Source organism: Alligator mississippiensis, chromosome 11 (genome assembly GCF_030867095.1).
Source record: "Alligator mississippiensis isolate rAllMis1 chromosome 11, rAllMis1, whole genome shotgun sequence".
In the NCBI taxonomy this organism is placed as follows: domain Eukaryota; kingdom Metazoa; phylum Chordata; order Crocodylia; family Alligatoridae; genus Alligator; species Alligator mississippiensis.
Window position 1 is genome coordinate 62,808,733 of NC_081834.1, and position 22,856 is coordinate 62,831,588.

The 22,856-nt window shown below is 63.1% G+C and overlaps 2 protein-coding genes across 8 annotated transcripts; one reads left to right on the top strand and one right to left on the bottom strand.

Annotated features, from left to right (window-relative positions):
- Window positions 1-6,414: 6,414 nt before the first annotated feature.
- LOC102574843 (class I histocompatibility antigen, F10 alpha chain-like) lies at window positions 6,415-16,972 on the top strand. Of its 4 annotated transcripts, XR_009455762.1 has the most exons (9): window positions 12,193-13,529; window positions 13,998-14,273; window positions 14,576-14,845; window positions 15,130-15,411; window positions 15,854-15,961; window positions 16,225-16,266; window positions 16,422-16,459; window positions 16,686-16,741; window positions 16,818-16,972. XR_009455762.1 is itself a non-coding variant. In XM_059715257.1 (8 exons), exons 1-7 carry the CDS (start codon window positions 6,424-6,426, stop codon window positions 16,445-16,447), a joined length of 1,035 nt encoding a protein of 344 aa, XP_059571240.1. In that variant the 5' UTR covers window positions 6,415-6,423; the 3' UTR covers window positions 16,448-16,459; window positions 16,686-16,972. The 4 variants fall into 4 exon arrangements, 3 of the variants coding, with proteins under 3 accessions (XP_059571240.1, XP_059571241.1, XP_059571239.1); XM_059715257.1 differs by lacking the exon at window positions 12,193-13,529 and adding an exon at window positions 6,415-6,454 and having other exon boundaries at window positions 16,686-16,972; XM_059715256.1 differs by having other exon boundaries at window positions 12,194-13,529; window positions 16,686-16,972.
- Window positions 16,973-17,328: 356 nt separating this feature from the next.
- On the bottom strand, window positions 17,329-22,411 carry LOC102574613 (zinc finger protein 436). 4 transcript variants are annotated; one of them, XM_019478844.2, is made up of 3 exons: window positions 22,245-22,411; window positions 21,448-21,553; window positions 17,329-20,379 (listed from the first exon to the last, which is right to left on the bottom strand). In XM_019478844.2, exons 1-3 carry the CDS (start codon window positions 22,311-22,313, stop codon window positions 18,644-18,646), a joined length of 1,911 nt encoding a protein of 636 aa, XP_019334389.1. In that variant the 5' UTR covers window positions 22,314-22,411; the 3' UTR covers window positions 17,329-18,643. The 4 variants fall into 4 exon arrangements, with proteins under 4 accessions (XP_019334389.1, XP_019334390.1, XP_006269190.2 ...); XM_019478845.2 differs by having other exon boundaries at window positions 22,186-22,268; XM_006269128.4 differs by lacking the exon at window positions 22,245-22,411 and adding an exon at window positions 22,005-22,179.
- Window positions 22,412-22,856: the final 445 nt, after the last annotated feature.

Sequence of the window (22,856 nt, forward strand, 5' to 3'; positions counted from 1 at the left end):
AGTGGTGGCGGGGCTGGGATTCCGGATGCCTGGGCTCTCTTTTGGCCCGGAGAGGGAGCTGGTGTGTCAGAGTCTGGGCTGGGAGCCTGGATGCCTGGGGTCTGTCCCGGCTCTGTGAAGGGCGTGGGAGCTGGGGGGACAGGGCAGAACGCCTGGGTTCTCCCAGCCCTGGCGTCGGCACCCCGCAGAAGAGTCTGCCTGTTCCCACACGTCCTGGGGAAGCCCCGGCAGCCTCCTGTTTTCACAGCTGGTGGCCTGAATTCCTGCTTCCTGGCATGCTCCCGGCACCCGCTTCACCCGGGCGGGGCTGGCTCAGGCAGCCTGCCAAGGTGTCTGTCCCTGCCAAGGCCAAGAATGGAGGGATGGACAGACAGACAGATGGAGGGTGCATGTGGATGGATGGATGGATGGATGTGCATGGGGAAGGAGGGATAGATGGATGGATATACCTGGGGAGGGTTGGAGGCATGGATAGAAGATGCGTGTGGAGATAGATGGATAGACAGAGAGATAGGTGGATAAATATTTGGATATATAGAGGCACAGGGGGAAGATGGATGTATGGGTGGAAGGAAAGAAGACATGTATGAGGGGGAAGGGACACAGAGATGGGGTGGAAATGGATGGATGGTTGGATGGATGGATGGATGGATGGGAAAGGCAGGATGGAAGATGTGTGTGGAGATAGATGAATAGACAGATGGATAGATGAGTGGACAAGTGTAAGGGAAGATGGATGGGTGGATGACATGCATGTGGGGGAAAGATAGAGAGGAGGTGAGGTAAGAATGTCTCCATCTGTCCATCTGTCCATCCATCCATCCTGCCAGGGGGGTGTAGGGGGTAGACGGCTGGGCAGCTGGACATAAAGACAATGTACGGAGATAGAGAAAGTGAGAGAGAGAGAGGGTGTGGGGATGGATGGACACACAAAGATAGATGGGCATGGGGACAGATGGTGATGGGAGGGGGAGGTGGGCTGCAGGGATGGAGGGATAGATAGTCAGACAGAGGAGGTGCCTGGGGGTAGCAAGATGGACAGACAGATGGATAGAAGGATAGATGGATCTTTAATGGGGTGGCAGGAGGCTCAGGAACATCAAGAGGCAGATCAAGGGTGGAGGCAGGAGAGGACAGACAGACAGATGGACAGGAGGCTGGATGGATTAACCCCATAGCAGATCTGGCTTTGAACAGGGATAAGCCCGTGGGTGCTGCTCTGGCCCTGGCATCAGGGAGCTGGGGGAGGGGGTGGAGCCTCCGTAACCCTTGTGGGGGTCCTCTGCTGCCGGTGCCCCTCACTCCTGACCTACAGCCTCCTCCCCACCAGTGCCCCTGACTTTTGACCTGCAGCTCCCTGCTCCCCGTCACTCTGGACCGCAGCCCCCAGTGTCCCCTGGAGTGGGGGGAAACAGGTGTCTGCGGGGCTGGAGGGCAGCCAGGCCTGGCCCAGCCCGGTGCTGTTTACTGCTTGAATTCCTTGGCGCAGAGATAAGAGTCCCACCCTGCACCCCGTGCCTGGCTGCGGGGGAGGGACAGGCGGGGGGGTGGGGGGGGGGGAGATGGCCAGGGCTCTCTTGCCCCTGGTCCTCTTCGGCCACCCATGGAGCGAGTTGCCTGGGTCTCAGCCCAGGCTCTGGGAGCCCACAAAGCCACGGGTCTGGCTTCGCCACACCCCCCCTCCCCGGCACACACAGGCCCTCTGTCTGCCTTGCCTCATCTTGTCCCTTCCCCTCTGCCCCGAGAGTCCAGTCCCCTGTCAGCCCAGTCTGCCCAGTCCCTCCAGTTCCCTGTTACTCAGTCCGCTCAATCCCCCAGTCACTCCAGCTCTCCCAGTCCTCTGTCATCCCAGGCCTCCCAGTTCCTGCCATCCCAGCCCCCCCCCCCCAGTCACACCAGCTTTCCCAGTCACTCCAATTCCCCATCATTTCAGTCCTCCAGTCCCCTGACATCCCAGTTCTTCGAGTCTCCTCAGTTCTCCCAGCCCCTCAGTTCCCTGCAAGCCCAGTTCTCCCAGTGTCCCCGGTCCGCTGCCACTCCAGTCCCCCAAGTCCCATAGTTTCATCATGCCAGTTCTCCGCAGGTCCCTGCCACCCATTTCCCATCATCCCAGTGTCTTAGTGCCCAGAGCTCCCTGGAATCCCAGTTCTCCCAGTTCCCCTGTATGCCAGTCTCCTGCCAGTCCAGTCCTCTCTAGCTGTTTAGTTTCCTGACAGCCCAGTTCCTCCTTTCCCCCAGTTCTCCTGGTTGCTACCATCCCCATCATCCCAGAGCCCCCAGTTGCCAGCTTCCCACCATCTCAGTTCTTCCAGTAAACCCAGTTCTCCCAGTGCCCTGTCTCCCACCATTCCAGTTCTCCCAGTCCCTTCAGTCTTGACATCCCAGTTCTTCCAGTTTCTATAGTTCCCAGTCATCCCAGCCCTCAGTTCACCCGCTCATCCCAGGTCCCTCCCTCCTTCCAATCCAGTCCCCCCCCAGTCACTCCAGGACACCATTGTCCCAGCGCTCCCAATCCCTCCAGTTCCCTGCCACCCCAGTTCTCCCTTTCTCATCAGTTCCACTGGTTGCTACAGTCCCCGTCATTCCAATGCCCCCACCCCCTGCCAACCCAGTTCCCCCAGTTGCTACAGTACCCAGTCATCCTGATTTTCCCAGTGCCTCCAGTCCCCTGTCCCCCCAGTTGTCCCAGTCCCCCACTACCCTAGTTTCCCCAGTAACTCCAGTACTCCCAGTCTCCTAAAATCCCAGTTCTCCCAGTTCCCCACCACCCAGTTATCCCAGCCCCTCATCCCAGTGCCCCCAGCCCCAGCCAGCCCAGTTCTCCCAGTTGGTACAATTCCAAGTCATTCCAATTCTCCTAGTTCCCCCAGTAACCCCAGTTCTCTAAGTCCTTCCAGTTCTCTCACCCCCCATCATCCCAGTGACCCCAGCCCCTGCCGGCTCAGTTCTCCCAGTTGCTATAGTTCCCAGTCATCCCAGTTCTCCCAGCACCCTGCCATCCCAGTTCCTCCAATAACCCCAGGTCTCACATTCCCCCAGGATCCAAGTTCTTCCAGCCCCTCCAGTTGTCCCACTGCCCGCAGTGCCCTGTCACCCCAGTCCTCCCAGTCCCCCGAGATCCCAGTTCTCCCAGTGCCCACAGTCCTCTGCCACCTCGGTTCCCCCAGTCCCTCGAGATCCCAGTCCCTCCAGTGTTCTCAGTGCCCTGACACCCCAGTTCTCCCATTGCCCGGAGTCCCCTGCCACCCCAGTCCCCCGAGATCCCAGTCCCTCCGGTTCTCGCAGCGGCCCCGGCCCGCGCGGTACCTGCGGGCGGGCGGGCGGGCGGGCGGGAGGGCGGCGCGGCGCGGCGCGGAGCGGGCGCGGGTGGCTCGGCTCCGCGCTTACATAGAGGCTGCGCGCCCGGCCCGGCCCGGCCCGGCCCCGCGCGGCTGCGGGCTCCCGGCCAGGCCTGATGTCAGCGGCGCAGGGACGGCCCGGCCCCGGCCCCGGCCCCGGCCCCGGCCCCGGCCTCACCTGCGCGCCCGGGCACCTACCCACCCGCCTAGCTAGGCCCCTGCCTACCTACCTACCCCTCATCTACCTACCTAGGTACCTGTCTACCCCTCTACCCAGGTACCTACCTGCCCACCTATCTACCCCTCATCTACTACCTACCTGCCCACCTCCCTATCTAGGTACCTACCTACCCCTCATCTAACAACCCACCTACCCACCTATTTACCCCTCATCTACCTACCTGCCTACTTACCTAGGTACCTACCTGACCACCCCCCTACCTAGGTAATTACCTACCCACCTACTTACCCCCTCATCTACCTAGGTACCTGCCTAGGTACCTACCTGCCCACCTATCTACCCCTCATCTACTACCTACCTGCCCATCTCCCTATCTAGGTACCTACCTACCCACCTACCTATCCACGCATCTACCTACCTACCTAGGTACCTACCTATCCCTCATCTAACAACCCACCTACCCACCTATTTACCCCTCATCTACCTACCTGCCTACTTACCTAGGTACCTACCTGACCACCCCCCCTACCTAGGTAATTACCTACCCACCTCCTTACCTGCTCATCTACCTAGGTACCTGCCTAGGTACCTACCTGCCCACCTACTTGCTAATGCACCTACCTACTGGCCAGTGTGCCTAGTCAGGGGCTCCTGCAGGAACCCCTCCCTTCCTCCATCCATCCCTTTATCTGTATGTCTGTGCACACACCTCCAATTACCCATTTCCCCTCACACTTTCTTCATCCACCCACCCACCCGCGTAGCTACCTTCCCATCCATCCACCTACCTATTGGGTCTCCTGTATGTACCTCCCCATCCATCCATCCATCCATCCATCCATCCATCCATCCACTCCCTTACCTACTGAGGTGTGTGCCCATCCCAGCATTCCCATATTCACCCCTTCATCCGTCCATTCATCATCCAGCTACCTATTCCTCCACCTTTCTACCCATCCACCCATTCATCCATCCCAATGTACAGCCATCCATATATCCTTCCCTTCCCATGTCCGTCCATCCATCCATCCATCCATCCATCCATCCATCCATCCATCCATCCATCCATCCATCCAGTATGTCTCAGTACATCCATTCACCTACTTACAGATGCATCCATCTCCCAACCACCTTACCTTTCCATCCACCTACTTACCTATGCATCCATTCGTTCATCTCTGCACCCATCTCTACCATCCATCCTTCCATCACTGTGCATATCCATCCTTCCTTCCTTCCCTCCCTCCATCCTTCCACCCAGTGCTGGGTATATTTCTATATGTTAGTTCTAGCCATCACTGTGCACACCTGTCCATCATAAATATCTGTCTGTCCATCTCCATGTATCCCCAGCTATCCATTCCTCCATCCCTCCCCCATGTATACCCAGTGATCTCTCCATTTCTCACCCACCTACCCATACACCCACCTATATAAAAATCCACCCATCCTTCCACCTCCATCTCTCTCTCTCCATCCATCCCTGTACACACCCATTTCCCTGTCTATCCATCTACCTACCTGCCAGTCTACCGTACATCAGATTCCCAGCACACCCCTCTCTACGCATTATCTATCTGTCCATCCATTCCCCCACCCACCTCTACCTACATCCTTTGTCCCTCCTTCCTCATCCATTCATCCATCCATCCATCCCCAGCTGCTATCCATTTATCTATCCACCCTTCCCTATGTGTACCTAATTATTGATCGTCACTCCATCTCTCCATACATCCATCCTTCCATCCCTATACACCCCACCCACCCATCTATCCATCCATCCATCCATCCCTCCCTGTACATACCTATCTCCCTCTCTGTTCTCAGACCTAACAGCCTGGTTGTACATCACCCCTCAGTGCACAGCTCTTTACAGATCTCCCCACCCACCCATCCATGCCTAACTGCCTCTCCATTTCTCTATCCATCCTTCCTGCCAATGTATCTGCAATTATCTTTTTCTTCATCCATCCATCCCCCCACCCTTCTCATGCATCTCTTGCCCCCTTCTTCTCCTCTAGCTCCTTCTCTCCATCTCTCAGCATCCCCCAGTCTCTGCCAACCCTGGCAGTTCCTCCAGCAGCCCCCAAACGTGGCTGGCACCAGGCTGGGGGCATAGAGGACGTGGGGGCAGCTGCACAGGTTAGGGGGGAAGGTCCATGCTCTCGGCCAGGCCCTGAGCCTAAGGATAAAGTAGCCCCTGGGAGGCAGTTCCGGCCACCCTGTCTGGTGGGGGAAGGTACCAGCCAGCCTGGGAAATGCCCAGGTGCCAGGAGCTGCTGGACCAGTTGCCTGGACAGCTGCGTCCCCACCACTGCTGCCACCCGCCGCCTCTTGAACCCGCTGGCACCAGCTCTGCCCACCCCAGCTCAACGCCCCAGACTCAGGGGTGCCGGCAGGGGCTGGGGGGCAGGAGTGAGGGGCACCGGTGTGACTGGGGAGGCAGGGGCTGCAGTCTGCGAGTGTAAAACACCGACCGGGGTGGGGGGAGGCAGGGGGTGCGGGTCGGGACTGAGGGGCACCAATGAGGTTGGGGGGAAGGGGCTGTGGGTCGGGAGTGAGGGGTACCGGCAGGGCTGGGGAGGGGGGCAGGGGGTTGTGGGGCACCAGAAGGGCTGGGGGGGTGGGGGGGGGTGGTGGTGGTCGTTAGGGGCTGCGGATTGGGAGTGAGGGGCACCGAGGGGGGGTTGGGGGGGAGGTCCAGGCGGGCGTTTGCTTTGGCCGGGCAGACACAGGGGCTCTGTGCGGCCAGGGCAGGGGGCCAGGGCCTGGGGGAGGGGCAGGGAACAGGGGAGCGAGGACGGGCCGAGGGAAGGCGAGAGGGGGGAGACGGGCGGGGCGGGGCGGGGCGGGGCGGGGGGCGTCCTGTCCCCCCTCCCCCCGCCGGGCCCCGGATCCAGCTGGATGGCGTCAGGCGCCGCGGCTGAGCTCATGGGTCAGGAATAGCGGAACGAGCCCCCGGGGGCCGGGAGGGGGGAGCCGAGGAGTCGCCCCCGGAGCTGGGGGGAGCGCAAGGCCGTGATGGAGCGGGTCTGGAGGGAGGGGCACCGGGCTGGCGGGGAGGGTCGCGGGTGAGGGGCACTAGTACAGCTGGGGCAGGGGCCTGCGGGTCTGGGGGGGGCTGCAGGTCGGGAGGGCGGGGCACCGCGGAGGCGGAGCGCCCCCTAGGGCCGGCCGGAGCCCCCCAGGTGGGGCCGGTCTCACACCTGCCGCCCGTCAGCGGGCAGCCGGGAGAGGAGAGGACACCGAGGCAGGGCGCTCGTGTCCGCCACCCCGGAGCCGGGCGGGGCCGGGCCGCGCCTCACAGTTTCCTGGCTCCGATTCTAGGGCGGCCGAAGCTCCTGGAAACGATCCGGTGCCTCTGCCCGCCCCCCCGGGCACACGCGGGCCGGCCGGCCGGGCTGCCGGGCGCCTGGAGCCCCCTGCCCGGCCCGGAGAGCCCAGGTGCCCGGCTCCCGGCTGCCCCGCTCTCACCCCACAGGCTCCAGAGCCGGGGGAACCCAGGCATCCGGGCTGCCCACCCCGCGCTGTCCCATGGCCCCGGGTCGCTGCACAGGCCATGGGGGGGGGGGCGGAAGAGAAGCTCTTGCCATTGTTTACCCCTGGCGCGGCGGTCGCCGCAGCAACCAAACATCTGCATCCCCGCGCCAGATGTGGAGCATCCAGCTGCCATAGCCGAGCGATGAGGCAAGGCCAGCCCCCGCGCCCGAGGTCCCTCACTCCCGACCTGCAGCCCCCTGCGCCCCCCCCCCAGCCATGCGGGTGCCCCTCACTCCCAGTCCGCAGCCCCGTGGCCCGCCCCAGCTCTGCTGGGTCTCCTCACTCCCAACCTGCAGCCCCCTCCAGCCCTGCCCAATGCCCCTCACTCCTGACCCACAGCCTGAGCCCCCCCAAGCCCCCAGTGCTCCTCACTCCCAGCCCCCCCAGCCCCCCCGACAGTGGTGACTCAGGGGGAGCAAGAAACAAACAGTCCCATAAAAGCCGGGTCCCGCCCGGCGCTGGCCCCAATCCCAGCCTGGCTGGGGCAAGCGGCGCACGGAGCAGTAGCTCTGAGCCTCTGGCTCCAGCTGCTCCCGGGCAGCCGCCGGGGGCCAGGCCAGGCCATGGGGGGGACTCAGATTTTCCGGTGTTTTGTCCGGCAACGACGGGTGTGGTGGGGATGGGGGGTCAGGGGAGGGGGGAGGGTGGGGGGGAAGAGAACCAGGCCTCTGGGTAGCCAGGGCCTGGGGTCATCTGTGAAGGGAAATGCTAGGGGATGGGGGTGCGGAGACACTGGAAGGAACATAGGCATACGGGGAGCCAGGTCCTGGGTTCATCAGTGCAGGGAGAAAGGTGGCTGGGGGGGGGGGGGGGGGGCACACACTGAAAAGAAGGCAGTCATCCGGGAAGCCAGGGCATGGGTTAGTCCGGGAGAAGGTGGGCTGGGGGAGTCACAGGCTGGAGAGAACTCAGGTGTCCAAGGAGCAGGGGATGGGGACTGGGAGACACACACTGGAGAGAACCCAGGTGTCTGGGAGCAGGGGACAGGGACTGGGGGACACACACTGGAGAGAACCCAGGTGTCTGGGAGCAGGGGACGGGGATGGGGACACACACTGGAGAGAACCCAGGTGTCTGGGAGCAGGGGACGGGGATGGGGACACACACTGGAGAGAACCCAGGTGTCTGGGAGCAGGGGACGGGGATGGGGACACACACTGGAGAGAACCCAGGTGTCTGGGAGCAGGGGACGGGGACTGGGGGACACACACTGGAGAGAACCCAGGTGTCTGGGAGCAGGGGACAGGGACTGGGACAGACACTGGAGAGAACCCAGGTGTCTGGGAGCAGGGGACAGATTCTGGGACACACACTGGAGAGAACCCAGGTGTCCGGGAGCAGGGGACGAGGACTGGGACACACACTGGAGAGAACTCAGGTGTCTGGGAGCAGGGGACAGGGACTGGGGAACACACACTGGAGAGAACCCAGGTGTCTGGGAGCAGGGGACAGGGACTGGGGGACACACACTGGAGAGAACCCAGGTGTCTGGGAGCAGGGGACAGGGACTGGGACAGACACTGGAGAGAACTCAGGTGGCTGGGAGCAGGGGACGGGGATGGGGACACACACTGGAGAGAACCCCGGTGTCTGGGAGCAGGGGACAGGAACTGGGGAACACACACTGGAGAGAACCCAGGTGTCTGGGAGCAGGGGACAGATTCTGGGACACACACTGGAGAGAACCCAGGTGTCTGGGAGCAGGGGACAGGGACTGGGGGACACACACTGGAGAGAACCCAGGTGTCCGGGAGCAGGGGACAGGGACCAGGGGACACACACTGGAGAGAACCCCGGTGTCTGGGAGCAGGGGACGAGGACTGGGACACACACTGGAGAGAACTCAGGTGTCTGGGAGCAGGGGACAGGAACTGGGGAACACACACTGGAGAGAACCCAGGTGTCTGGGAGCAGGGAACAGGGACTGGGGGACACACACGGGACAGAACCCAGGTGTCTGGGAGCAGGGGACAGGGACTGGGACAGACACTGGAGAGAACCCAGGTGTCTGGGAGCAGGGGACGGGGATGGGGACACACACTGGAGAGAACCCCGGTGTCTGGGAGCAGGGGACAGGGACTGGGGGACACACACTGGAGAGAACCCAGGTGTCCGGGAGCAGGGGACGAGGACTGGGACACACACTGGAGAGAACTCAGGTGTCTGGGAGCAGGGGACAGGGACTGGGGAACACACACTGGAGAGAACCCAGGTGTCTGGGAGCAGGGGACAGATTCTGGGACACACACTGGAGAGAATTCAGGTGTCTGGGAGCAGGGGACAGGGACTGGGACAGACACTGGAGAGAACTCAGGTGGCTGGGAGCAGGGGATGGGGCCTGGGAGACACACACTGGAGAGAACCCAGGTGTCCGGGAGCAGGGGACAGGGACCAGGGGACACACACTGGAGAGAACCCAGATGTCTGGGAGCAGGGGACAGGGCCTGGGGGACACACACTGGAGAGAACCCCGGTGTCTGGGAGCAGGGGACGAGGACTGGGACACACACTGGAGAGAACTCAGGTGTCTGGGAGCAGGGGACAGGGACTGGGGGACACGCACGGGACAGAACCCAGGTGTCTGGGAGCAGGGAACAGGGACTGGGGGACACACACTGGAGAGAACCCAGGTGTCTGGGAGCAGGGAACAGGGACTGGGGGACACGCACGGGACAGAACCCAGGTGTCTGGGAGCAGGGGACAGGGACTGGGACAGACACTGGAGAGAACCCAGGTGTCTGGGAGCAGGGGACGGGGATGGGGACACACACTGGAGAGAACCCAGGTGTCTGGGAGCAGGGGACGGGGATGGGGACAGACACTGGAGAGAACCCCGGTGTCTGGGAGCAGGGGACAGGGACTGGGGGACACACACTGGAGAGAACCCAGGTGTCCGGGATCAGGGGACGAGGACTGGGACACACACTGGAGAGAACTCAGGTGTCTGGGAGCAGGGGACAGGGACTGGGGAACACACACTGGAGAGAACCCAGGTGTCTGGGAGCAGGGGACAGGGACTGGGGGACAGACACTGGAGAGAACCCAGGTGCCTGGGAGCAGGGGACAGATTCTGGGACACACACTGGAGAGAATTCAGGTGTCTGGGAGCAGGGGACGGGGACTGGGGGACACACACTGGAGAGAACCCAGGTGTCTGGGAGCAGGGGACGGGGACTGGGACACACACTGGAGAGAACCCCGGTGTCTGGGAGCAGGGGACAGGGAATGGGGGACACACACGGGAGAGAACCGAGGTGTCTGGGAGCAGGGGACAGGGACTGGGGGACACACACTGGAGAGAACCCGGGTGTCTGGGAGCAGGGGACGGGGAGACACACTGGAGAGAACCCGGGTGGCTGGGAGCAGGGGATGGGGATGGGGACACACACTGGAGAGAACCCAGGTGTCCAGGAGCAGGGAACAGGGACTGGGGGACACACACTGGAGAGAACCCGGGTGTCTGGGAGCAGGGGACGGGGAGACACACTGGAGAGAACCCGGGTGGCTGGGAGCAGGGGATGGGGATGGGGACACACACTGGAGAGAACCCAGGTGTCCAGGAGCAGGGAACAGGGACTGGGGGACACACACGGGACAGAACCCAGGTGTCTGGGAGCAGGGGACGGGGACTGGGGGACACACGGGACAGAACCCAGGTGTCTGGGAGCAGGGGACAGGGACTGGGACAGACACTGGAGAGAACTCAGGTGGCTGGGAGCAGGGGACGGGGATGGGGACACACACTGGAGAGAACTGAGGTGGCTGGGAGCAGGGGACGGGGACTGGGACACACACACTGGAGAGAACCCAGGTGTCTGGGAGCAGGGGACAGGGACTGGGGGACACACACTGGAGAGAACCCAGGTGTCTGGGAGCAGGGGACAGGGAGTGGGGGACACACATGGGACAGAACCCAGGTGTCTGGGAGCAGGGGATGGGGACGGAGGGACACACACTGGAGAGTACCCAGGTGTCTGGGAGCTATGGCTTGCATTAGAGCAGGGAAAGGGGAGTTGGGCGGGGGGTGGGGGGGGCAGGTTTGAGAGATCCCAGGTGTCTGGGAGCTGGGTCCTGGGTTCATTTGTGCCATGGAAAAGGCTGGGGCACATAGGCTGCAAGGAGAGGGTGGGAAGTCCACAAGCTCAAGAGAACCCAGGCATCCCGGGAGCCAGAGCCTGGGTTTGGGCAGGAGGACAGGGTGGGGGGAATCACAGGCTGGAGAGAGCCCTGATATTCTGGGAAAAGGAGGGGGCTGGGGGCAGGGGACAGACACACTGGAGAGAACCCAGGCATCTTGGGAAGGGGGCTGATGTGGGGACACATATTGGAGGAAATCCAGGTGTCCGGGGAACTAGAGCCTGGATCATAGCAGGGAGAGGGTGGGAGGTCCACAAGCTGGAGAGAACTCAGGTGTCCAGGGAGCTAGGACCTGGCTTTGGGGGGGTCAGAGGCTGGAGAGAAGCCAGGTGTCTGGGGAAAAGGATAAGGGGGCTGGGAGTGGCACACTGGAGAGAACCCATGCATCCGGGGAGCCGGGGCCTGGGTTAGGGAAGGGGAAGTGTGTGTGTGAGGAGTGATTACAAGCTGGAGAGAAACTGGGCAGCTGGGGAGCAGGGCAAGGGGGCTGGGGGTGCAAGGCACGTACTGGAACCCAGGGGTCTGGGCAACCAGGGCCTGGTTAGTGCGGGAGTGGGGGGAAGGGGGCTTTGGGGTGGGTGCAGGGGTGGCTAGAGCCTGGACATCTGGGTTCATTGTGAGGAGAGTGTGGGGCTAGGTAGTGGGAGCAGGGGGTCTGAATCTTGGGTGCCTGGGTGCTCTGGGAGCACCGGCTGTGCAGAGGCCAGGCCCGGGCCCACTGGCTGGCTGGACGGACGGAGGACAGCCGCAGCCACTGTCAGGACAGAGGGATGGAGGTGGGGGCGGGGGGTGAGTCATGCTTGGCCCCGGCCCCACGCTCCTTGGCTCCAGCGCTCCTGTTGTTGTTGCTGGAATGACATGGAGCCCGTGTCCCCCCCAGGTGCCCTGCCCGGGTGCCGGGGGTCTCTCCTGTTCTGCGGTGGGGAGTGGGGGCAGGGGGCTGGGAGCCTCCATGCCTCTGTTCTCTGGGAGGGGGGCTGGGGTTGGGAGCAGGGGGTTCTGGGAGTCAGGACACCTGGGTCCTCTCTGGGCTCTGGAGGGTGGGGGTCTGGAGCAGGGCCTCACTAGTAGTTCTTGGGCGCCGGCATGGCCCTGGCCAGGGGGGGCCGAGCCAGGGGGCCGTGCAGGAGAGCAGGTGCCAAGGAGGTGGCGTGCCGGCTGGGCTGGGCTGGGCCTGACCCCTGGAACGGCTCTGGCCCTGGGGAGACTTGTGTTTGTTTCTTCACGGCTAAGAATGTCCTGGGGCTTTGACGCCTAGAGAACCCAGGCGTCCGAGATCCCAGCCCCTATTCCCAGCCCCCAGCCCCTCTCTCTACGCAGAGAACCCAGGTGTCCCGGCTCCCAGACCCCTACTGCTCTTAAGCCCCCAGCCCCTCTCAACTCCCCAAGCTGGAGAGAACCCAGGTGTCCGGGGCTCCCGGCCCCAACTCCCCTCCCAGAGAGAACCCAGGTGTCTGGGGCTCCTGGCTCCCCTACTCCCTCCAACCAGCCCCAACTCCCCTCCAGGGTGAGCAGAGGAGCCAGGGGTCTGGGCTCTCAACACCCCCATCCCCCAGATCCTCCCAAAGTACCCAAGTGTCCAGGCTGCCAGGGCCCCTGCTCCCAACCCCCCCCCGCAGAGAACCCCCCTCTCCCAGCCCCCCGCACCCCAGTCGCCATGGGGGCCCCGGTGGCTGCATCTGGATCTCATCGGCCTGGGGGTGCGGGGAGCACCGGGGGCTGAGCTCATGGAGCCATGCTGAGTCACGCGGCCCCCGCCCTCAGCTCTGGGATCGGGGCCAGCCCGGCTGCCTCGGCCCCCGCTACTGCCCTGCCGGCCTGCGAGGGCACCCCCTGCTGGACCCCTGCAGCTCAGCACCCCCTAGTGCCCCCTGGGGGGTGGGAGATGGGGTCAGAGCTACTGACCCGGGCCTGGCTGTGATGGTGCGAGCAAGTGCTCAGTGTGGGGAAAACAGCGCTGGTCATCACATGGCACCCCCTACTGCCCTCCCCGGTGCAGAGCGCCCCTGCTGGAGCCCCCGCCCGGCTGTGGTGGCCTCAAGGCCAAGTACAGGGTTAACCACCCCCCCAGTGGTGATGTCACCTCCTGGTTCTCAGTACTAGTTTCATTTTCAGCTGGGTGCTGGGTGTTGGGTGTTGGGTGACCTCCTCCACCTTGGGGAGGTGCCTCTGGCCCCAGAAGCTCTGATCTGAGGGCTCCCCCTCCCTTGGGGGCGGGGGGCAGCTGTGACGCCTGGGTCCCCTCGCGGGCGGGGGGGGCGGGATGGCTTCCCTGCAGCACCTGTGCCTGGTGTGGCTCAGCCTGAGGCCGCCTGGGGCCTGGGCCAGCCTGGGTGAGTGCCCCCTGCCTCCCTACTGCAGGGGCCGGTAGACCCAAGAGGGTAGCGGGGGCAGGGGCACCAGGGCAGTTTGGGGCAGCCAGGGGGAGGGGATGGGGTGGTGGGGCAGGGGATCCAGCAGGGGGTGCCAAGCTGGAGGGACAGGAAGTGGGGCAAAAAGAGTTGCTGTGCTACAGGGAGCAGATGAGGGGGTCCAGCAGGGGGCATGGTGCAGGGGGGGCAGGTAGCAGGGGTACTGTGCTATGGGGGGTAATGTGTGGCGGGTCAGCGGGGATTGAACCGGGTTCAGCAGGGAGTGCTATGGGGGCACATCAGGGGTCTGGCGGGGGGCGCTGTGCTACGGGGGGGCAGTGTGGGGGATCTGGCAGGCAGTGCTGTGCTACAAGGCTAATCCGGGGTGCCATGCCATGCCAGGGTGGGGCTGGGCAGCTTGGGCCACGGGGCTGACGCTGGCCCCCACAGGTGCGGGGGTGGAGGAGTCGCATAGCCTGTCCTACCACTACACGGCCACCTACGACGCCGGGGGCCTGCGGGAATTCTGGGCGGCGGGAGCACTGGATGGGGCCCCTATCGACCGCTATGACCGCGCCACCCGAGCCAAGCTGCCTGCCCAGCCCTGGATGCGGGATGGGCTGGAGCCTGACTACTGGCGCCAGGGCGGGCTCTCCCGCGCCGCCAAGGAGGCCTGGTTCAATGATGCCGTGGCCACGCTCCAGCGCCGAACCAACCGCTCCCAGGGTATGTGGTCCTGGGCCCTGAATCTCCTAGCCTCTCCCCACCAGACCCCTTATGGCTCCAACCCCATGTCTCCCCGTCCTCTGCCCTGTGTCCCGCTTTGGCCCAACTCCATCCCTTGGAGCCCGTGTTTCCCTGTGGCCCTTACTCTGTATCTCCCTCCCGCCGTGGCTCTGACCCCCCGTCTCTGTCCCTGAGTAGCTCTGACCTCATCTCCCACTCCCCATGTCTTTGCCTTGTGTCCCCCATGGCTCTGCCCTCAAAGCCCTCAATCATGTCACTGACCTTGTGGTTGTGGACTGCAGGCACGCTGCAGTGGCAGCACGGCTGTATGGTGGAGCCTGGCGGGCTGGTGCGGGGCTGGTACCAGTTTGCCTATGATGGTGCTGACTTCCTCCTCTTTGACACTGACAACGAGCGCTGGCTGGCACCGTCCCGCTGGGCCGAGGTCACACAGCACCGCTGGAGTGCCCAGCCCGACTTCAGCCGCTACGTGCAGCGCTACCTGACTGATGCCTGCGTGGAGTGGCTGGGTCGTTTCCTCCACAGCCGGCGTGCCTGGGTCAGCCGCCACGGTATGTGGCGGCACAGGGCTGGGGGCATGGGGATTGGCCCCCGTACCCAGACACCTTGGTTCATGGCTGTATTCCCAATGGCCGTGGGTGTTCGCAGCGCCTGGGACCAAGGTATGGGGCAGGGAGAAGGGTTGAGGATTCCCCCCACAGCCCCGAACTCCTGGGTCCTCTGCTTCCCTCCACGGCTGTGGGGCACCGGCCAGTGTTCCCTGGGTGGGCCCAGGATATGGGCAACAGGCAGCCGGGTGGATGGGGAATCTCATGCCCTCTTTCTCCCACCCCAGCTGCCCCACAGGTGCAAGTCTGGTCTCACCCGTCCCGGGAGCAGCCAGGGTGGCTGGTACTGACCTGCCTGGCTGGGGGCTTCCCCACAGCAGCCGTGAAGCTGGGCTGGCACCGAGGCAACACCACGCTGAAAGGGGTTCTAGCGGGGCCGGGCACGCTGCCCGCTGGTGACGGCAACTTCCAGTGTCGGGGCCAGCTGCTGGTGCCCGCTGAGCAGGCCCAGGGGGTGCGGTGCCAGGCCAGTCACGGGGACCTGGCAGCTCCGCTTGAGGCTGCCTGGGGTAAGAGACATTGCCTCCTATCACCCTCCCAGCTCTGCCAGTTCCCCTCCCTCTTGACCTGCAGCCCCCTGCCCCCCAGCCTGACCAGTGCCCCTCAGTCCCAAACCGCAGCACCCTGCCCCCCCAAACCTGACTGGTGCCCCCTCACTCCCAACCCGCAGCCCACTGCCCCACTCCCAGCCCCATCAGTGCCCTCACTCCTGACCCGCAGCCCCCCACATACCTTGCCTCTTCCTGTAGACCCCGCTACCCTGCCCTGTGCTCCCAGGCCGCCCCTCTCCCACTGCTGGGGTCTTACCTATTGCCCTGCCCTGGGACCCCATTGCCTTGTGCCCCCCACTGCTCCCTGCCAGGACCCCACCATCCTGCACGCCTTCCCTCCCAGCTAGGCTACCCCCTGCCCTGCTCCAGCTTCTCACCCCTGCCGCTCTCTCCCCCCAAGAACCCCCAGCACCCAGCATAGCCAGTGTCAGCCCTTGGGCCGTAGCAGGACTGATGGTGGTCGGGGTCTTGGTGCTAGGCATAGCCCTGCTGCTCTGGAAGAGACGAGGTGAAGTTGGGGGGAACAGCCATGGAGACCTCCGCTTGGGCCCTGGGGCTGTGAGGAGGGGGCTGCAAGGGGTGACGGGCCCAGGGTGGTGGCTGGGGAGCCCTTTCCTTCCTGACCTCCCTCTGCAGCCCTGGAGCATGGGGGTGGCATGGTGGAGACTGAGGGCACAGGCCTGCGACCCATCCTGAAATGGGTTGTTAGGAGTGGGGGGAAGGGGGCTGAAAACAGCCACAACTTGTGTCCTGAGTCTCACCCCCCTGCAGCCTCCAGAAACGACACGAGTTCCATGGATTCCCTGGTATTTGGTAAGAGACGGGAACCCCCCATTGCCTCATCCCAGGACCCGTCCCCATCCCCTAGGGTGGGGACATCCCCAGCCTACCCCCATGAGACCCCCCCCAAATCTGAGGGGGTGGTCAGGATGGGTCTCTGGACTAACCCGGGTTCTTCCCTCTCCCAGACCCTATAAACTCTGGGGCCAGCTGAGCCGAGGCTGGGGTAAGTTCCCCTAAATGTCACCCCCCCCCCCCGCTCCACAAATTCAAGCCATGCCCCCCTTTTTTGCATGGAGCAGGCCCACCCCCTCGTGGCCACATTGAGTATTGCACCCCCCCACCAATCCACAGCTGTTCACCCAGTCCTGCCCAGTATGGGGTGGAGGGCTGGCCGCCCACCTTGGAGCCTCTTGGGCCACCCTCCATCTTTATTTTTTTTCCCCCAACAGACCATCTGTTTTCCTAGCAGGACTCTTGCGTTGCAGTTGCTTTCCAGTGACCTGTGGCCGCTGGTGTTGCTGTCCTTGCTTTGGTTGACAGGGTACACCCTCCTCACTCGGAGCCAGACCCCCCCAGCCAAGGCCTTTTTGGGGGAAGGGGTCCCAGCTCACTCATCATTGCCCAGCTGTTGTCATTGCCCAGCTGTTGCTGTGGCTTTGCTCTGGGCTCCTGGCATCCACGTGTGCGAGGAGTGATGAGACTAACACAAATAATAATGGATAATTCATTTAAATGAGGTGGGTGTGTCAGTCTGTCTGTGTCAGGGGACTTCAGGAGAGGTCACTTCCTAGTAGGAAAACCCAATGGGAGGATTACAAGGGAGCTCCCCTTGGGGCTGGCTTGGGTTTGATGCCCCCCGAGGGGAAAGACCCCTGGCCCAAGGCCCTGGGGCCAGGCCCCTGCCCCACCAGGGCTCCATCTTGAGTCTCAAAGCATCTGTGGCCAGTTCAGAGGTTTATTTAGCAGAGGGTCGGAGGGAATCCACAGCCCCTGCCAGTTGGCCCCTTCCTCCAGACCACCCCCCACGCCAGCATCACAGGGTGCAGGGAGGACTCGGATCTATTCACCAGCCAGATCTCCCCTCCCCCCCCCCCCCCCCCACTTCTCCCTCTGCTTGGCACCTGGGTCTGTACTGCAGTAAGCAGGGGCTTCTGCCTCTCAGCAGACTCAGGCAAGGGGCATCAAATTTTCCGACCTTCCTGGGGCCGCTGGAAATGAGATCTGAGGGTTCCTGCCCCCTGACCCATTGCACCTGCTTTGGTGGGGAAACAGGCCTTGCTACAGCTTGTGCAGGTATCGGCGATACTCAGGGCTGGTGGGGAGGGCTAAGAGTGGGAACAGAGCCTATGTCAGGGCCCTAGTTCTTGGGGATGGTGGGATGTGCAAGAGTATCAGGCCCAAGAGCCAGGACACGTGTCAAGAATAGAGTCCCAGGAAGTACCCGTGTCCTGGTGCTCAGCCCTGCCACCCTGCCCTCTCTTCCCCTAACCCCACTACTCCCCTGGAGCTGAGGAGAGGACCCAGGAGCCCTATGTCCCAACCCCATCCCTTGCTCTAAGCCAATCCCACCACTCCCTGGGACAGGGGGGTAAGGCCACCCCTCCAGCCCACCCTCCGTTGCCAAGACTCACAGCAGCTATTTCAGGGGGTGGTAGAAGTGGGTGTATCCCTCTAGTGTCCCCCTGGTGGTCACATGGCTCCCAAAAGCCACTCCCAGTGGTGTCCTTCAGGTACCCTGGTGATCTCACAGCTCAGGGTAACATCATTCCAAAGCCTCCTGGTGACATCACAGCTCCCAGCAGCATTACTCTGGTGCTTCCTGGTGGCAGCACAGCTCATGGTGGCACCATTCCAAAGCCCCTGGTGACATCACAGCTCATTCAGATGTCATTCCACAGCAGACTGGTGCCAGCACAGCTCTCATCATATCATTCCAGCACCCGTTGGTGACATCAAAGTTCATAGTGATGTCATTCTGGCACCCTCTGGTAGTAGCACAGCTCATGGTGGGGTGTCATTCTGGTGCCCCAGGTGACATCATAGCTCCCAACAGCATCATTCTAGTGCCCCCTTGTGGTAACACAGCTCATGGCAATGTCATTCCAAAGCTCCTGCTGTTGTCATAGTTTACGGTGACATCATTCTAGCACTCTCTGGTGACATCACAGCCCATAGTAATCTAATCCTGCTGCTCTCTGGTGCCAGCACAGCTCACGGTGTCATTCTCGCCACTCCTGATGGCAACACAGCTCATAGCAATGTTAATCTAGCACCCTGTAATGACATCACAGCTCTTGGTGATGTCATTCCAGCACCCCCTGGTGGTAGCACAGCTCACAGGAATGTCATTCTGGTTCCCCTGGTGTCAGCACTGCTCCATGAGTAGCTGGTGGGGGCCAGGGCTGGCTCAGAGTGGGCGCTGGCGGGCATGCACACGGAGGTGGGCAGTGAGATGGGAGCTGTGGCGGAAGCGCTTGGGGCAGGTGGTGCAGGCAAAGGGCTTCTCGCCCGTGTGGATGCGCCGATGCCCGGCCAGTGTGGAGCCTTTGCTGAAGGCCTTGCCGCACTGCGGGCAGGGGTAGGGCTTCTCGCCTGTGTGCACGCGCCCATGCTGCAGCAGGTCAGAGCTCTGGGCAAAGCGCTTCCCGCAGTCCGGGCAGGGGTAGGGGCGCTCGCCGCGGTGCAGGCGCCGGTGGGTGAGCAGGTTGGAGCTACGGGAGAAGCCGCGCCCACAGTCAGGGCACACATAGGGCTTCTCCCCAGTGTGCACGTGGCGGTGGGCGCCCAGGTCTGAAGCCTGGCTGAAGCGCCGAGGGCAGTCGGGGCAGCGGTGGGGGCGCTCGCCCGTGTGGATGCGCTGGTGCTTCACCAGCACTGAGGTGTCCCCAAAGCGCTTGCCGCAGTCTGGGCAGGGATACGGGCGCTCGCCTGTGTGCAGGCGCCGGTGCGTGCGCAGGTTGGAGCCGCGCAGGAACCCACGTCCGCACTCAGGGCACCGGAAGGGCTTATCACCTGCGTGGATGCGCTGGTGTGCCAGCAGGTTGGAGCGCCGTGAGAAGTGCTTCCCACACACTGGGCACAGGTATGGCTGTTCAGCAGCAGCCCCGGATGGGAGTGGCTGGCTCGGATGGGGCCCTTCCACCCTCTCCTGCTCTACGCACTGCTGCTGACCCTGCTGTTCTGCCCCTGGCTCCTCTGGCACCGTGCTCGACTCACTCTCCTCACTCTGTTTCTTCAGCTCTGTGCCCTGGTTCTGCCCCCCTGGGTCTGTGCCCTGGTGACACCCCTCCATCCCTGAGCCCTGGCTTTCCCTTTCTGGTTCTATGACCTGGTCCAGACCCACTTTCTCCTGGCCCAGCTCATTTCTCTGCTTCCCCACCTCTGTCCCAGCTCCTGCTCCCGTCTCGGTCCCATCCCGATGCCCGCGGCAGTGCCGGGCGAGGGTGGAGCTGCGGGTGAAGGTGGCGCCGCACCGGGGGCAGCGGTAGGGGCGCTCGCCTGTGTGCCCCCGCAAGTGGGTGACAAGGGTAGAAGCCAGGCCGAAGGTGGCATTGCAGTGCAGGCAATGGTATGGGCGCTCCCCAGAGTGGCCGCGCTGGTGCTGCACCAGGTCGGAGCTGCGCCGGAAGCCCCGGCCACAATCGGGGCAGGGGAAGGGGCGGTCGCCCACGTGGCGCCGGCTGCGGTGAGCTTTCAGTGCGGCGGCAGCTGCGAAGGCCTCCTGGCAGTCAGGGCAGGCGTAGGGCCTCTCACCTGTGTGCAGGCGCCGGTGCTTGGCCAGAGACGAGCTCTGGGAGAAGCGGCGCCCACAGTCCCCGCAGCTGTAGGGCCTCTCACCCGTGTGTAGGCGGCGGTGGCGGGCCAGGGTGGAGCTGACGCGGAAGCTGCGCCCGCAGTCCCCGCAGTCATAGGGCTTCTCGCCCGTGTGCACACGCCGGTGCGTCAGGTAGTTGGAGCTGGCGGCGAAGCGGCGCCCGCAGTCCCCGCAGGCATAGGGCCTCTCACCCGTGTGCAGGCGCTGGTGCTGGGCCAGGTGCGAGCTCTGCCCGAAAGCCTTCCCGCAGTCTGGGCACATGTGGAGCTGCCGGGGGGGCTTCGTCTGGCACAGTCCACCAGCCGCATCCATCTTGATCTCCATCGTGCCTGGGGACAAGTAGAGGCAGCATGGGGCTCTGGGGCTTCCTCTCTGCACTGTGCCACCCGTCCATCCCAGGGCTCCTCAAAGCTTTGCCTGTGTTTCCTCCTCTTCATCTTCTATTCCCACCCTGAGTCTTAGACCCATTGGTGGTCCAGAGCCATGTGCGGGTTTCTAGTGCCCTGGCCTCTGCTCTCTCCCCCTTCCAGAAGGGCATCAAGACTGGGGCAGACCCATGGTGCATCACCATCTTTGACTGTGGCAGGTGATACGATAAAGGGAGAGCACTGAGCTGGATCTATCTACCCCCATTCAAAACCCTCCTGGTACTTACTGCTTCTGGGGTGAGAGATGCCCAAGGAAACATCTCCAACCCTCCTGTTCAGCAGCCATTAACAGATTGGTCCTCTGTGAGTTCATCCAGGCCCTGGCTCCACACTCTGTCTACACCCTCTCCGGGGGCAATGAGTCCCACATGCTAACGATGCGTTGCATACAAAAAAGTCCTTGTTCTTGTTAAGTTAAAATCTGTCTTTTGCTCATTGCTGTGGGTGCCCCCTGGTTCTAGCCTTCTGGGGCTTGGGGAGCAACAGGTCCCTGCTCACTTGGTCCTTTAGGTTCCTACGGGCTGTCTTTGGGTTTATCCTGGGAAGCAGCTCTGCCCCCCTTGCCACGCCAGCATGGAGCAGCACCCTTGAAAGGAGCTTGCGGCACCCCTGAGGGCTGAGGATCACCAAGCTGGAGACCGGGGTGGGTGGGTGCGGAGCCGTAACGATGGCTCCATCGGGGAAACCTGTGGGCACTGGTCCCGGCACTTGCATATTTGTCCAGAGTGGGGACAGACAGGCTACCGTTCTGGGATGGGGCTGGACGGACAGACAGGCTGGTCTCCCGGGATGGGGACAGAGACAGGCTGGCATCTCGGGGATGGAATAAATCGACTGGCATCCCGGGGTGGGGATGGACAGACTGACAACCCCAGCACGGGACAGAGACCCAGAATCCAAGGACGACGACAGACAGACAGACAGACAGCCCCCCCATCCCAAAGGGCACCGGGTTAACCCCTTCCTCACCTGTGCCATCATCTCTCAGGGTGTCGGTGTCCCCGCAGCGCGGGGGGCCCGGCTCAGCCCCCAGCTCCATCCTCAGGCTGCGCCAGGACGGGGCCAGGAGTCCTGCCTGGGGGAGGAGAGGACGGGGCAGGTCAGAGCCGGGAGGCAGCGGGCAAGCGGGGTTACCGCGGCCCCTGCCCGTGCACGGGGTCCGGCGCAGCGGGGGGGCTGGGAGGAGTCTCAGGGGGAGCAGCAGGGAGGGGCTGGGGGGTGCGAGCCTGGGGGTGCAGGGGTCTGCGGAGGACTGGGCTGGCGGGGGTCTAAGCCTGGGCAGCGGGAAGGGGCTGGGGCGGTAGGGAAGGGTGGCGGAGTCAGGGGTCCTGGAAGGGGGGGGGGGCCCAGTCGCCTGGGTTCTCTCCCTACTCGTGATGGGAGGGGGATGAGGAGGTACCTCCCCCTCCCCTCAACAATGGTATTATCCGCGGTGTCCCCGGAGGGGCGTGTGGGCCGTACCACCCTCTCGCTGGGGGGGGGGGTGTTTAGTGGGACCTCCCCTCAGAGGAGCCTGCGGAACATACCATACTCTTTCATTAGGGGGAAATCTTGTACCCCCTCTTACTGCTCCTCATGGCATTGTCCTCTAGGCCTGCGCAGAAGCGGGCGGGTCATACCATTCCCCCTCCAACGGGGGGGGGCAAGCTCTCTCCTGATCGCAACGGCGCGTGCTACTGAGCTTCCGGAGGAGCCTGCGGAGCATACCGTGTCTCTCCCTTGCAAGGGGGATGGGATTCTTCTCTCCCCCTCCCGGCGGGTCATACCATTCCTTCTCCAAGGGGGACAGATTCCCTCCCATCTGTTCTCAGTGGTATTTTCCTCCCGGGCAGCATGTGGTTTAGCCCATCTCTCTCACCTGCAAGGGGAATTATTCTCCCCCTCCCTTTTTCTCCTAATGGTGTTTCCTTCAATCTCAGGCTGCTGCAGAGCCTCTAGGTTATACCAACTCTTTGGTCGGGAGGGGTGGAATAATTCTCCTTGTAATTTCCTCTTAATGGTCTGCCCCTGTGTGCACAGGGAGCAGGAGGTGGGCCACACCACTCTTTCCCTGGGGGGAGGCTGAGTCTCCCCCCACTTTTGCTCCTTTGTTGGATCCTGCATCTACAGAGAAAAGTGTGGCGGGGGGGGGCACTTCCCCCCCTCCCCAATGGTTTTTCCTATGGGGTGGCGCTATTTAAAAGTGGGCAGGGGTGGGAGGAGCTTCATAGCGGGGTGGCTGAGCAGGTGGTGGTGTGTGGCAGGAGGGGGCTTGCACCCCCCCCCTCCCACCCACCATAGAGGGGCTGTTAAGCTGGGCATGCTGTGAGAGCTGTGATAAAGGGGGATCCTGCCTTTCTCTGGTTAAAAAAACCCTCAAGTTTAATCTAAAAATAACG

Bases quoted from the DNA above. Each gene is read 5' to 3' on its own strand.
- LOC102574843 (XM_059715256.1), top strand. From the start codon at position 13,460: ATGGCTTCCCTGCAGCACCTGTGCCTGGTGTGGCTCAGCCTGAGGCCG. The intron at 13,530-13,997 runs GTGAGTGCCCCC...TGGCCCCCACAG, and splicing joins TGGGGCCTGGGCCAGCCTGG to GTGCGGGGGTGGAGGAGTCG. The intron at 14,846-15,129 runs GTATGTGGCGGC...CTCCCACCCCAG, and splicing joins TGCCTGGGTCAGCCGCCACG to CTGCCCCACAGGTGCAAGTC.
- LOC102574613 (XM_019478844.2), bottom strand. From the start codon at position 22,313: ATGCTGCCCGGGAGGAAAATACCACTGAGAACAGATGGGAGGGAATCT. The intron at 21,554-22,244 runs GTATGACCCGCC...CTCCTCCCCCAG, and splicing joins TCCCCCTTGGAGAAGGAATG to GCAGGACTCCTGGCCCCGTC. The intron at 20,380-21,447 runs GTGAGGAAGGGG...ACTTGTCCCCAG, and splicing joins CCTGAGAGATGATGGCACAG to GCACGATGGAGATCAAGATG.